This window comes from Sesamum indicum, linkage group LG2 (assembly GCF_000512975.1).
Source record: "Sesamum indicum cultivar Zhongzhi No. 13 linkage group LG2, S_indicum_v1.0, whole genome shotgun sequence".
NCBI lineage: Eukaryota > Viridiplantae > Streptophyta > Magnoliopsida > Lamiales > Pedaliaceae > Sesamum > Sesamum indicum.
The window spans coordinates 11339281-11353882 of NC_026146.1; the positions used below are offsets into that span (position 1 = coordinate 11339281).

At 33.5% G+C, this 14602-nt stretch overlaps 1 protein-coding gene and 1 pseudogene across 4 annotated transcripts; one reads left to right on the plus strand and one right to left on the minus strand.

The window, feature by feature from the left end:
• On the plus strand, positions 2872–8221 carry LOC105155815 (cysteine proteinase inhibitor). 4 transcript variants are annotated; one of them, XM_011071778.2, is made up of 5 exons: positions 2872–3271; positions 4131–4301; positions 4757–4806; positions 7853–7921; positions 8081–8221. In XM_011071778.2, the coding sequence occupies exons 1-3, from the start codon at positions 2972–2974 to the stop codon at positions 4787–4789; spliced, it is 504 nt and encodes a 167-aa protein (XP_011070080.1). In that variant the 5' UTR covers positions 2872–2971; the 3' UTR covers positions 4790–4806; positions 7853–7921; positions 8081–8221. The 4 variants fall into 4 exon arrangements, with proteins under 4 accessions (XP_011070080.1, XP_011070083.1, XP_011070081.1 ...); XM_011071781.2 differs by lacking the exon at positions 4757–4806; XM_011071779.2 differs by lacking the exons at positions 4757–4806; positions 7853–7921 and having other exon boundaries at positions 4131–4354; positions 8081–8218.
• LOC105155925 lies at positions 7164–9798 on the minus strand (annotated as a pseudogene).

Below are 14602 nucleotides of genomic sequence, written 5' to 3' on the forward strand. Positions count from 1 at the left end.
ATTTTCAAGTAGTTCTACGATGAAATGAATTCTACCCTCTTTCTTCTATGATTCAATCTTTGGCAACGGGCATTTCTATTTCCAACGAGACATTATAGGGAAAATTTTGCATTATGCTCCCCTTAATATCAATAATGTGTAAAAAAATCTCATTTGAAAAATAAAATAGTAATTTACCCATTTTTGTTTTCTAATATAACGCAAAAGCCCCTCCGGAAAGGGAGAGTGTAATACAAAGGCTCTCCTTGCAAATTATTATGATTTTTAAAGAATAAAAATATATTATGTATATAAATATATACATAATATATTGATATTTACATATATAATATTAAAATTTATAATCGTATATAATTTTTATATTGCCCCCCCCCCTCCCCCGCCTTTCCCCCTATTATGGGAGTATATTGTTATATTTAAAAAATACAGAGAGTTAAATTGCTATTTTTTTTATCAGGGATAATTAATCATTTACAATACCACAGGGATTGTTGTATTTTTCCCATAAAGTTTATATCCAAATACTTCATGAAAGTTGTTAGCATACTTTAAGGAAAAAATACAATTTACCCCATATGATATTGAAAATATGCAAATTACTCCCTGTTATACCAATAATGTGCAAAAGTCATAAGAAGATAATTTGCTCATTTACAATATCACGGAAAAAAAAAAAAAGGAGGAGAAAAGAGAAGAGAGGAGGAGGGAGAAGGAGGAATTTTGGGGTGTTATTCCATTATGATCTAACTTAAACAATTTCCGCAGATGGTTATATAAGTCTTGTTTATCAATCTTGATCAAATTTATGTAGGAGTTGGGGGGTGAATTGAATCTAAAGAAAACAAGCCGATTAACATGGAAGAGAAGCAGTAGAAAATAATCTGTACAATTAGCTACTATAAATCGTGATTATCGTAAGATATATCGGTCTAAATTTAGTTATTCCTACTTTTATGACAACCTTAGGATGTCTACTAAAACTTTTTAGTTTTGGGCAATAGTTGAATACGTCGTTTTAATGGATAAGGTGTACTAAAAGCCTTGTGACCTGAGTTATAATGCTCCAACCTGTATGATTCTTTCGTAAAATAAAACTAAATACATAGGAGATTATATTATGAAAATATGGTGATTTTTGGAAGAGTATATGATTTTTGAGATAATTTTAAAAAGTAGTAGATTTGAATCTATTGCCGTCTAAATTAACCAAGTTGTACTAAAATTTGAATAACTAATTATATATAAATTCAATTGGTATAATTTCTATCGAAAATGAAACTAGACACCCATAAGAATATTTTATGTAAAATTCACACTTTCATGAATTGTATTTCCATTTGACAAACATTTATAAATTAAGACAGAGATTTTGTCGAGGAGATTTAAGTAGATGACAAAGACAAATTTTAATAAAATTAATTACTATGATTTAAAATATAAATCATATACTATTGGAAATCTTATTATGTATAGATTATTATAATAAAATAGTTTTTAAAGTTAATGCTTATAAATAAAATTATGATATAATTAGTGAGTAATGCTCATACTGTAAAAGATTACAGATTTAGGGATAGTAAGGTAACTTATAATATAGGCACCGGCTTTAATATATCAAAATGTATATTGAGGGAAAGACAATTGAGTCTACTTTATGTAGAAGAAAACAAAATAAAGATCCGAATTTTGCAGAGGAAGATATTCAAGAATTAGTGAAAAGTGTACGAATATGATCTAATGCTTTATGAAAGAACTTCAATATTATGTCTTATAAATCATTATAAGATACGAGAAAATGTTCAAAACTGAATACATCATTCTGCTATTTAAATTATGGGAAAGAGAGGTAAATATAGTTAATTGGATCTCTACATATATAATATATATCCACTTGTCTATTTGTGAACTTGATTAGAAATTGTAATGTATTTGAATCGATTATATGGTTATCTTATGAAATGGTTGTTTATATGTTTTGTCTACGGTTGTGTGATACATATGGTGAATAGAGTTGAATTTATGGAGATGATTATAATATGATTGTAATTGATTGATTTCGTTCTCGAATGAATTCAATGATGAAGTTGTTGTAAATGATTATGACACATGTCTATTGATGATTAATTGGAGTTAAATTATGAAGTTGTCAATCTGCAGATGATACATTGAGATAAGTGTCAAACAAAGTTGAATTATGGAGTTGAGAAAAACGTGAATGATTTATTGAGATGGGAAAATGGCTTACCTAATGTGGGGGTTTACGATTTGTGTGCTCATGATGATAAATGTGATATGAGAAAGATGAATATACAGCTAGGTACCATGGCGCGAAGGATATCGAGGTTATCTCGGGTAGCGGGGCCTATCCTGTACTGAGAAAATAGCTTACCTAATGTGGGGCATATTCAATGGTTTACAATGAGGTGACATGATTGATGACAAATTGTGTGCTCATGGTTATATAAATGTGATATGAGAAAGATGAATATACAGTTAGGTATCATGGCGTGAAGGGTACCGAGGTATTTCGGGTAGCTGGGGCTATCCTGTGCTGACGACTATAGGTGGTGTGAAGATGCCAAGTTTGGTGTGATGTCATGTGCTAGGATTGCTATGTTTATTTTTAGGAAATAGATCATAAGCTAGTTCCCAGCTGTATAGGTGGGTTAGTATTATCATCCCAAGTCGGAAGCTCTAGTAATGATATCTTGGAGAAAATTAATAATGAATCAGGGACAGACTTGGCATAACACAAGTAGAGTTGAGGACATACTTGAGAGACAAAAGATTATGTCACCAAATGGTGGGCCACATCGACTAAATAATAACACTCATCTGACCAACATTACAATCACCGAATAATTAGATGTATCGGACCTTTTAGCGACAAAAGCCGACCCATTTGCGGCAAACTCCTTACTCAGCGACAACGCTGAAGCAGAGTTTGTGAGTCTCTCTAAAGCAAGAACAGATGCAGAAATTTATAGCAAGAGAAAGCAACAAAGAAATAGTAGAATCAATCGATAATTCGACAAGAGATACTGAAAGACGAACTCGTCCCATGAGACTGAAGAACAAGAAGAACAAAGCCCTTTACTTCATTTTGATTTTGGCGGTGATTGTTCTAATTTGTGCGATTGGGTTCTGGGCTGGATCGCCAGAGCGGCTGACGGAGATGAACACTCTTGGTGGGCTGCGCAATATGGCCAAAAACAGCGCTGAGATCGAGAGAATCGGACGGTTTGCCGTTCAACAACATAATAACAATCAGGTTTTTAATTTTTTTGTTTTTTGGTTTCTTTGGCTCAATTTAAATTTCCCATCGTGTTTTATTTATTTATTTTTTCTTTTGTGGTTCTTGGATGATTATTAATGTTATATTTTCATTAAAAGCCTGAAATCCTTCTTTTCTTCTGAAAATTTTGAAAATTGTGGTTAATGGAGAAGATTAATGATAATTTTATGCAAGTCAACCTTAAATAATAGTTGGTGAACGGAAATTGTGTTTGCTGCAACTGAAGTCAGGATTCGATTGGGATTTTTACGCAGATGTCACTATGTATAGTTTTCTGTTAAAGTATTAGAACTTAAGTACAATTAGACGAATGAAATAAGAAATCAGAAATCAGTATTGTGTTTTTGTTCATACAAGTTATGTTCATAGAGTTTCAGAAGAAGATATGAAGAAAAGTACACAATCACAGTAAAAAATCTAACATAATCCTAGCCCTAGAAATAGCATGTAAATGACATACTATACTGCATGGAGTCGCAATTGCGGAAAACCCTTTAACTGCACTGCAAACTGCTTCAGAAGAAGATTTCGTGATTTTGGCCTGGGAATTTAAGGGATATCATAAGTCCATGACAATCCCTTTCATTTTAATTGTGTACCCAGATTGATGTCGTGAAGGATCATAACTTAAACGTGACTGAGATATTGATATTGGAACAGATGATTTGTTGTTTAAGTAACCTTTCGTGTAAAAGGTAAAGCTTAATCACCGAGAGTTGAAAATATTGGGATCGCTGATTCTTAAGAACCTGGAATTGTTGAATTTGAGCTTGGATTGAGCAAAATCTTTTTGCTTGATGGTAGTATTACATTTATACTTGTGTTTCTCCACCAGAACACTTTCCTTGAGTTTGCGAGAGTGTTGGAGGCCAAAGAACAGGTCGTGGCTGGCAAGATGTACCATCTAACTTTGGAGGCAGTTGATGGTGGTGAGAAGAAGATGTATGGAGCAAAAATCTGGGAGAAGCCATGGATGAACTTTAAGCAGCTCCAGGAATTTAAGCAGGTTTATAACAAATAAACCTTCATTCTGCTCTTCAGACATTGGTGTTAAGCATAGTAAGTTCTATGTTTTAGACTTCAATGTTTCCTATTATTACAATGAAGAAGAATTTCCGCCACTTGAACACTGACAATAGACTAAGGTTTACTGAAGGCACTAATAGAACATGTTGAAATATTTTGAGAAAATACTGAAACTTGCTCCCTCAGCATTTTGATACCTGTAGATATCTATGCTAGCACATGTCTGTGGGTGGGGGTGGTTGTTTTAAATGTAAGTGTCTGCTAATATATTTTTTAATTTTTAATTATAATCTGTGGATAAATAGCATTGTTTATTAATTTCTAGTAGGTCAAGCATTCGAGTTTGACTCGTCATAGTAGTATTTGCTAGCTCTTAAGTATGATAATTGACAATTGAATACTTCCTTGATTCCATCTTTTTGGTAAATCGTGCAGCGAAGTAAGCCAACTCGACCAAGAGAAGAGTAACTCCACCAGTAGAATAGGTCAGTCGAGTCCTTGATCGGGTACTCCGCCAGTATATCCACTATAGCTTGCCTTTCCTCTCTTTTCGTCAAGTAGTTAAACTTAAAATTGAATTTAGTCAATGGTCATGCTTAACAACGCTTCTCGCTTGATTAATAATTACCTTGAGTTCTATGACTTATCCCATCGTCCATCACACACTTTAACATCACATAGGCTGGAAGAGGGTTCCCTGCCTATTCCTATTTATTCACCTTCCTCGTCTAGTATCACTTTCTTTAGCTGCTCCAGTATCAGGGAAAGAAGTTCGGACATATCTTCTCTAAAAGAAGCCCTCCTTACCAGAGGGATAGCCATCTTTCACACCCTTCGGATGAGAATTTCCTTTCAGTATGACGCCAAATATCTTGCCATATTAAATCCTCCCATCCCTCCCCCGTGGTCAAGGCGGAGGTGAGGGCACTCAAGCAATAGAGACTCGGGGGCTATCACTTCCTCCTCCAGGGAGTCTCTCCTCTTTTAGGAGAGTTCTTCATCCTCTAGGAAAATTCGTTCCTCCTCTGAGTGAGTTCGTCATCTACTTTGTAGTCTTTTTCTTCTTAGAGAGCCTCTTTAAAGAGAGTTCCACTTATGATTCCTTTTTGGCTCTTCACCTCTCTTAGCGGAGGAGCCACCAGGGCTTAGCTCAGCTACTAGTCTCTTCTTGTTCAAACGACATATCTTGGGGATCCTCCTTCCTCGATCTGTCATCCTTGGGCCAATAGCCCAGATGCTCGCTCCTCCTCGCTCCTTCACTAAGGCTGAAGCTACTTGAGCAAAAACATCGTTTACCAACTATTGGAGTGCCTTAAAAGTAAATTGAATCATCGGTTGTGGTGGCGCTAGAGGCAGCCGTCCATTCTCTCTCCCAGTTGAGGGCTTTAATCTTGAGCTAGGGAAGGGTTTTTTTACCCCCCCTCATCCTTTCTTTCTTGAGCTGGGGAAGGTTTTAAGTTCATGTCTCCAATGCGTAAGTGTTCTCCTCCAAGGTTGTTTTCCCCCCTGCTATCCTGGTCGTTCATCACAATATTTTTAGCTCGGCACCTGGGCATTCTCAATACTCGGGCTGTAGTTTTCAACTGACAACGCCAATTGATGTTACTAAGATTGTCGGGTTAGGACAGTCCTTTTTGTGATTTAATTCCATCGTCTAGTTGCCAAAGTTCCAGCTTTGAGATTTTTCATAGAGTCCTCCCCCAAAATGATTCCTAGTAACTCTTATTTATTGAGTTATGCTTTTATTGAGCTAGCTTTCGAGATTGATTATCTTGTCCAACATCTCATTGGTCGTAGCTATATATTTGGCAGCTTTCTCAAGAATTTTACTTTTCTTTTGGACAATCCAATTTTCCCCATAGCAATGTGACAAATGGAAAAGGCTGAAGAATTTACAGGGAGAACTGATGTTGCATAATTGATGGACGGCTCTAGTGCCTGTTATGCAAATTAACCACATATGAATGCGAGCGTGCTGGAACCATTATCTAGAGCTTCGTAGTACTATTTACTGGTGATCATGTCGCACAATAGTTGCTTGCATACATTCAGAGTGACATGATAAAAGATTTTGAAAACAAAAAGTACTATTTGATTAAAAGTTGAGCAAGTGATAAACACGAGTGAAAGTGAGGGACAAATATGGTAGTGATTGGTGGATAAAAGATGACATGGACCATTTGGAAGAAATAAATAATTATATTATTGTAGATATTTGAGGGTATAATTGATATCCTAAAATTTGGTGTTGTGGTGTTACAAACCGTTGTATGTGAGTGAAAAGTGGCTTTTATATTAGTATAGATTTGACTTATATTTTATATGTTGTTCTTGATACTCAATGGTAATTAATTAAGTATATTTTAATTAAAAAATTCAAAATTGTATTATTATTGAAAATCAAAATTTTTTATCACTTAATATTTATTATAATTGATAACAGTATTGATATTAAATTTTATAATTAATATTTTTTTTTTTAATAATAGTGGAGTGCATATTCGTTACTTAAGCAGGATCTGCATTAGATTGTTTATGCTTCCAGTTGCTCCTCGAGGGTAGATTGGTGGCTTCTCAAAAAGTGATCTACATTAAGAAATTCTTCTACTAGGATTACTTTCTTCAATACTCTTGGGAAATTTTGCAAATTGGGATAAAAATGACCAAATTTGTTAAAATAGCTGGAAAAGTGCATGTGACATGCACATGACTAGCTTAATTGGATGCACTTTTCAGATTATTTTGTCCTCAATGTGTGAAACTTTTAAAATTGCAGGATAAAATTGCCAAAATGGATCATATAGGATTAAAATTTTCTACTGCCATACTTATGGAACTAAAATTGCAATTTTTCCAATTATTATAAGAAAATGGCATTTGTATATGCTTCTCCATGGAGTGAGTATTTTGTTCGTTATTATTTACAAAAATAACTCTGGTTCAGCTATATCTGCTTCAATATTTTCAACCACAGTTATATTTTGATTACCCTTGATGAGCCACCTTTCACTGATTCAAGAATCGGCTCCTCTGCTTCCTTCTCTTTGAGCTCCTTGTATTTGCCCCATAGAACTGAGTAAAGTCCAATCACGATCAAAATTGCTCCAAGCACCCTAGAATTTTCAATTTGGCTGATGAGTAATCTTAACAAAAATATATGCTTGATACACTAGAAAAATATGGGTTTTTAACTATGGTTAGTTATCATGGTTAAAAGCCAAAAAAATATTGAATACTAATTAATTACAGCTACCCAAAGGCTATTAGCTGATGTTTCTGCAAGCAAAACTAAAACATTTGCTACATCAAAAACTGTGGCAATTATTTTGGTTATAGGAAAAATCATAGCTATGTTGATTAACAATTGTCAAAGATTAAGTTTTCATTCAGTTTTGTGTGAGCGTGGTAGATATTATTTATTTACTATGATTTTTAAGCCGTGGTGATTTATAGTGTACGGAATAATTAATTTTTTTTATAGTGATACAAGAATTTAGAAAAGTAATTACCCTCCAACATAAATTTTTTCAGCCAAGATGAAGGAGCCCATGATAGCCACAATGATCATCAGCAATGGACCGAATGCGGTAACAAAAACAGGTCCTCTTTTTTGCATCACGAGTCCTTGTACATATATTGCAATGCTTGATGAAACAATACCCTGCATAGAGCATTAATTCGTGTAGGACAAAAAATATCACACCCTATATTATAGGAGTGAAATTGCAATTTTCCTGACATCTTATTTGATATTTTCAGACTTGATGCATGTAAGAGTTTCTGTTTGGAGAAATGAACTTACAGCATAGGCGGCAGCCAAGAGGTTCATGTCGAAGCCGATGGCCCAAGCGTGTGGTCTATGCTCCATCACGAAAGTGAGAGCAATAGCTTGAAGTGTTCCCATGAAGCACACGAGGGCTGTCAGTGAAAGCTGGGCTGTGTATTTTCTCAGTGTGATTGCCTGATTCATACAATCAAAACTATGAGAAAGAGGTACAGAAGAGGAGTTTTCTTGAATATGTAACAGAACACACACACACATATATATATATATGTACAGACCTGAAGGATGAAGAAAGAAGCCCAGGCAAGAGTGGCAATGATGAGGAGGGTAGAGCCCTTGACCCAGTCCTTGTCAGTGTTTGAGTCAACGGTTGTAGGAACATAGGATTTCTGAGGATGAATGTAGTTGGACCAGACCATGTTGATCACATGTCCTTTGTACAGTGTCATTAGCATGGCTCCACCCACGGTTAGTATCGTTCCCACTACCTTTGCTTGGCATCTCACTTTCTTCATATCCACCTTCTCCATCCTGCAATCACAATTACACCACCTCTCTCTTCATCCAGTGATCTTGGAAGGATTAATTACGTTGAAAAAGTTTCTTTGAAGGCATTAGACGTATAGTTGTGCATGTATACCTGCATATGACTGCCATAAGAAAAGTCAAAGCAGGGAGCATGTTGGCCATGGCAATTGCGAACGTTGGGGAAGTGAACTTAAGTCCAGCATAGTACAAGTTCTGATCAATTACAGGCCTGTCAAAATCCCAACATTTAACACACTTAACTCGGATCATTTTGCTCCCTGCGACATTTGGATGGATTTGAAACTCTATGTTTAAAGTTGGAGTTTTTATTACGTAATCTATAACTTCAAAGCGAGTGTAGCCTTGCAGAAACCCTATTCTAGATGATTAGTCGAGATATCCTGAATGTGGCATACATACGCATATATATGTCATGGTGCATCAGGCCTATGCTGCGCGAACTACACTTACCCAAGAAGTGCCAATACAAACAACTGCATGAATATTGTACATGTAATATTCGGCCTCGCTTTCCTGTAGTAAAAAAGAAAAGAAAAAAACAAATTAAGCAGTAAGAGAAAATATATAGAGAGAGAAACTCCACAAAATTTAATATTTACATTAATTTACACCTTTCGAGTATTAAAGCGAAGGGAGCAATAGCTGCTGTGGCAAAGGCATGTCTGTAGACAACCAGCACATAGTGGCTCATTCCTCTGTTAAGAGACACCTTTGTAATAATGTTCATTGCAGCATGTCCAAATTGCAACAGAATCATGGCTATGTATGGCTTAGCCTTGTCCAGAGAATTCCAAAGTAGCCATCCTTTTCCTTCCATTGCGTTCTCTCTCTTGAACAAGAAATAGCAGTTCTGTCAGAGAGAACTGAGCAGCTGCATATCTAATTGAATGTTTCTGATATATATCCATGAACATTTACGGTGGGAGTTGGCATGGGGTCAATCTGAATGGGGGAGTTGCATCTTTCTTTGTTACCTGCTGATTGATGATGGCCAGAGGCCATGTGATTTTGGAGCTGAGAGTACATATAACATCAAAGAGTTTAGTTATTTACCCTTTTCTGGTGTCCTTCCTCTTATATATATCCATCTTGGTTAGATAGCACTTTGCATGCAGAGTCGGATTGGACTTTTTGTTGCAAGTTTATATTGGCCATGTATATATATAGTGTGGAAATTTATATGTGGAAAATAGAAATTAATTAAAAGTTCACATGAATCTTTATTGTAATCCTAGCGCAAAAATAATTTTTTTGGCGAAATTATACTTTTAGTTCTATAGGATATAGGGAATTCAGTTAGTTCTCTACTTTACGGAATTTACAAAATAGTTCTAAAGTCAAGAAAACTCAGACACATCTAATCTTATACTTTATGAGATATTCAAAATGGTTCCAAAATTGGGAAAACTCGATACATTTGGTCCTATTGATATGGGACTAAATGTGTCGAGTTTTATCAGTTTTGGGATTATTTGAAAATTTCATAAAGCAAAAGACTAAAACTGTTGAATCCTCTGCGTAATGGGACTAAAAGTGTAATTTTGCTAAATTTATCCTTTTTCTACTTCTTATACTTGGCAACACATTACTTTTGTCCAAATTTCCAGCAACCGGCCTAATTTGCAAGCGCATACGGAAGGGAACTTTTAGCTCAGATCAAGTTTGGTCATGCTTAAATTAATTACGTGACAAGTATGTTACGCTTGTCATATAATTGATATGTAATTTAAAGAGAGTAACCGATGCCATGATAAATGTATTACATAATACGTTTGTTGTGTTTCGTGGAAGAAGCTCATCAAAAGCCTTTCTGGTTATAAGAAGGAAATGGTAATTGTTTGAAAAAATAAAGCAATAAGCATATATATGTACTAGAAATATGATTATCGTTGTTGATGTTTTTGGCTAATTGAATTTCAGTTTCACGGTTTTCATTATTCAAGTAGGCAATTAAATTTGGAGAGTGGTTAGGTCATTAAAAAGTGGGTAAACTAAGACGTTCTCCCCTGAGGTTTGACATAATGACGAATACTTTGATCATTATTTGAAAAATTACAAATACTATTTTGATATTTTATAAAATTATGTAATCTTTGGATAGAGGTATGAAATTGTCGACTTTGTATTTGCTCTATTTTTTTTTATTTTTTAAAAAAAATAAAAATTTGTAAAACATTCGAACGAGATGGATGAAATTTTTTTAAAAATTATAAAACAATTATCCACTTAATCCATAAAAAAATTAGAAAATTTTAAAGAATAAGTAAATTATAATTCTTAATTCATAAGGACATTTTGGTCAGTTTACCACAAAAATGGATGAAAAAATTTAATGGATTGGGCTAATTGTTAGATAGCTGTTAAAATTAGGGGGGTATTGATAATTTTTCAAACAATGAGTAGGTATTTATGATTATACCAAACCTAAAAGGAGATCGTTGTAATTTATCTTTTAAAAAAACAAGTAAACAATTGTACAATTCATTGCATCAAATAACTTTATATCAAACATACGATCTAATAAATAATTGTTGCTAAAATAAATATATATATCTAAATTATAATAATTCAAATAGTTTGATTTTTTTTTTTTTACATTTTCTAACTTAATAAATAGTTGTCGCTTAAAAATACACCACAAAAAGACTGTCTTTTTTGCAATGAAAATTATTAAAATTCTGTCGCTGATACCATTTTTGTGGTGGAAAAACAGAAACCGTCGCGAAGGTCGTCATTCTGACGTGATGTTTATATAGTAAATTGGGATGGATAACGATTGCTATTTTTGGGACGGGTTAATGAGGTTAGGTGGATCATTGAAATTTTGTGATGTAGTTTTTGATATCGTTTTTCTGACATCGATCATCTCAAAATTTTGTGACATCGATCGCCACTAAAGTTTACGACACCAATTCGATCATTTTTCTGACGATCATATTTTGCAATGTCACTATCAAAATCGTTGCTAAATTTTGTGATGTTTTTAAGATTTTAAATTTTCTTGATATTTTTAAATTAAATTGTGTTTTAATTTGAATTTAAAAATTGAAATGAAATGCAATTAAAATAAAAAAAAATGAATAAACTAAACTAAAATGCATTAATAATAAAAAGAAGAACAAAATTTAGTACTATTTTATTTTAAAATTAAAAAAATACATAATTCTTAATCTAATGCACGTTATCCTGATCCTCATCAATCGAGTATAAATCATTATCTGCTCCCGACTGATGGGGATAGAAAAAGTTGCGGGGTTGGAGGTGGGGTTAGGGGTAGGCATCTGAGTAGAAGATGTCATGGGGGTGGGAGTAGTACGGGTAGGGCTAGAAGATGGCATCGGCATGGTGTTCATGCTTCGATCCATGAGGGAGCAAATATTTGGAAGAGAGACAGAGATAAATATCTCATCACAAGCCCATCTCAAATTCCGTTGCTAATTGGGGTTGATATTGGCCATCGCAACGTGCCCAACACAACGGATAGATTTTTTTATTTTTTTTTTATAGCTTTTGTAGTAAGTTTCTATTTGTTGAAATTTATTTATTAGGGGTTACTTTTAGCCGTGACTATCTTATGAATTAGCCCAATTTTCTTAATGATAAAAGATTTAAACTTTCGGATAATCCTCGGGGCAATTTTTTCATTGGATATACTGAAATATCACGATACCTCAATGATTATTATCTTCGTCCTCTTCTCACATCAAGTGCATAATTGCATCTAAAAGAAATCTCTAGAAAAATGATTATCTCGTATTATTTAATATAGGACTACCTTAAGGTCTTGAAAATTTATACAATGCCCCCAACGATTGTCTTAATCCCAAAATAGCCTAAGATCCATGCCTTCGTATGACCCTGGACTAGCCCACGTGAATCCGAATATATATGGGTTCATGATGGCCACTCATTTACTTTTAAATATGTACATTCTGTGAAATCATACAATCCAAGAAATCTATAAATATTAGTCCCTGATGCTTTGGGTGCAATTTTTGATGTCTACGATTTTCTTATGAAACTTTACTATCCCTCTTTTATGATCTTGCTAATTTAAACACTGAAAAATTATATCTGAAGTTGTTCCAGTGTGATTCTTACCATTTCTGCCTAACAAATTAAGTTCTTAGACTTCAGACTTAACTAAACATATTAGGATATTTCCATATTCAAATTTGACCTCAATAAGTGTTTCAAATTTAGACACACATCACTATTATTATTATTATCATTGCAGAATTATCACAAAACTTCTATACCATCGTTATTGTTTGCATCTCATTTTCTTTCTCTTTTGCATATATGTGTGCATGCACAAATTTGATTTTCACAAATAATATTATATTATATCAATAAAATAAATGTGGGATAATTTTAGAACTATCACAAATTTATAAAGTACATCAATTTTAATACCTTCACAAGTAAGATTAGACCCATTACGGGTCTATTAATTTCTAATTATTTGGACCCAATTCGTTTAAATCCAACTCAAATCCGGCCCAATCCAACCATCACCACTCGATCCTTTTCTAACCTTAATACATCATCTTCAGTGACACATTTATAGTTGACAACTATTATTTGTTGTCACTGGATTGTTGCTACACATGAGTCACAAATTGTATTTAGTGACAACTTAATACACGTTTTTGGTCACTAATTCATGTTAAAAACAATTCTTACAAAATAATAGTAATTACTAAAATCATGAAATTTTTTATTGCAACAATATAAACAGTATCATCACTACATATATATAATTAATGAAAATATTAAAATTAGCTTTTGATTTCCTTTGTTTTTTTTTGGTGAAATGTAAGTTTTCATTCATATAATAATATTTACAGAGTACTCCGAGCATATCCGGAGAGATACAAAGGACCCATACTAAAGTTTAAAGAGCAATTAAAACGTGTGGAAGCGTTTGATTTTCTTTGTCACTATCTTTTAATTCCCCCCAACAAGCAGCACAATTTGTTGTGAAGGGAAGTTGGAATCTGAATTTGTTAAGTGGGAAAAGAGAAGAATTTTGGCCTAAAAAGCTCTTTATGTATATATTTGTGCTGCTTTGCCATCATTAATTCCTTTGTTTCTGTACCCAATCTAGAGGCATTTTGTGTTGATGTAAGCATATATAGTATTAAGCTGAAACAGACCCCTTCAATCTCCCCTCAAGATTTAGAGGAATTTATGCTCAAGAATTAATACCAATCACTCACATCATCAACATATATATATATATATATATGTCATGCATATAAAATAAATTTTAAAGAATTTTTAGTCGTCACGGACTGTATTTTTTTAAATATTAATAAAATTTTATTTTTTTAAAAATAGAGTCGTTTATTTACAAATTCACCTTAAAGTTACTTTACAAATTCTCTCATTAGAAACTTACAAAAGCCTAAAACATTATACATTATTTATCAAACTCAACTTTTTCCTCGCATCAAATATATTAAAAGTAAATAGACGTAAGAATATAAAGATTGAATCGGGCAGAAGGACTTACTCAAGTAAAGTAGTTACATCTTTATGTGCATTTATATGAAACATTTTCTTGTGCCGGTCTCCCAATGAAATACGTAAATCCTTTTTAATCTCATATTTTTTTATTGGAAAAATTGGAGTTTTGTAGTATTTAATTAATTATAAAGTGAATTATACTAACACTCTATGAAATTAATTTTATTATATAATGTATAGTATAAGGAATAGTTGATTTTTCTTTGGAAGCAATTGAGACTCTATGCCTTAACCACCTTAGAGGTTTTCTTGACAACATTAACCACAAAGTTCCTAATTAGTGGGATTCTGAATCAAACATCAGCACATTGTCTGAAGAAATCCACACATTCCGATTATTCAAAGTGGACATTCATATGGCAAAACACTATCCATCATCATCATCATGCATCCACAAATATCAAGAAAACACTCTT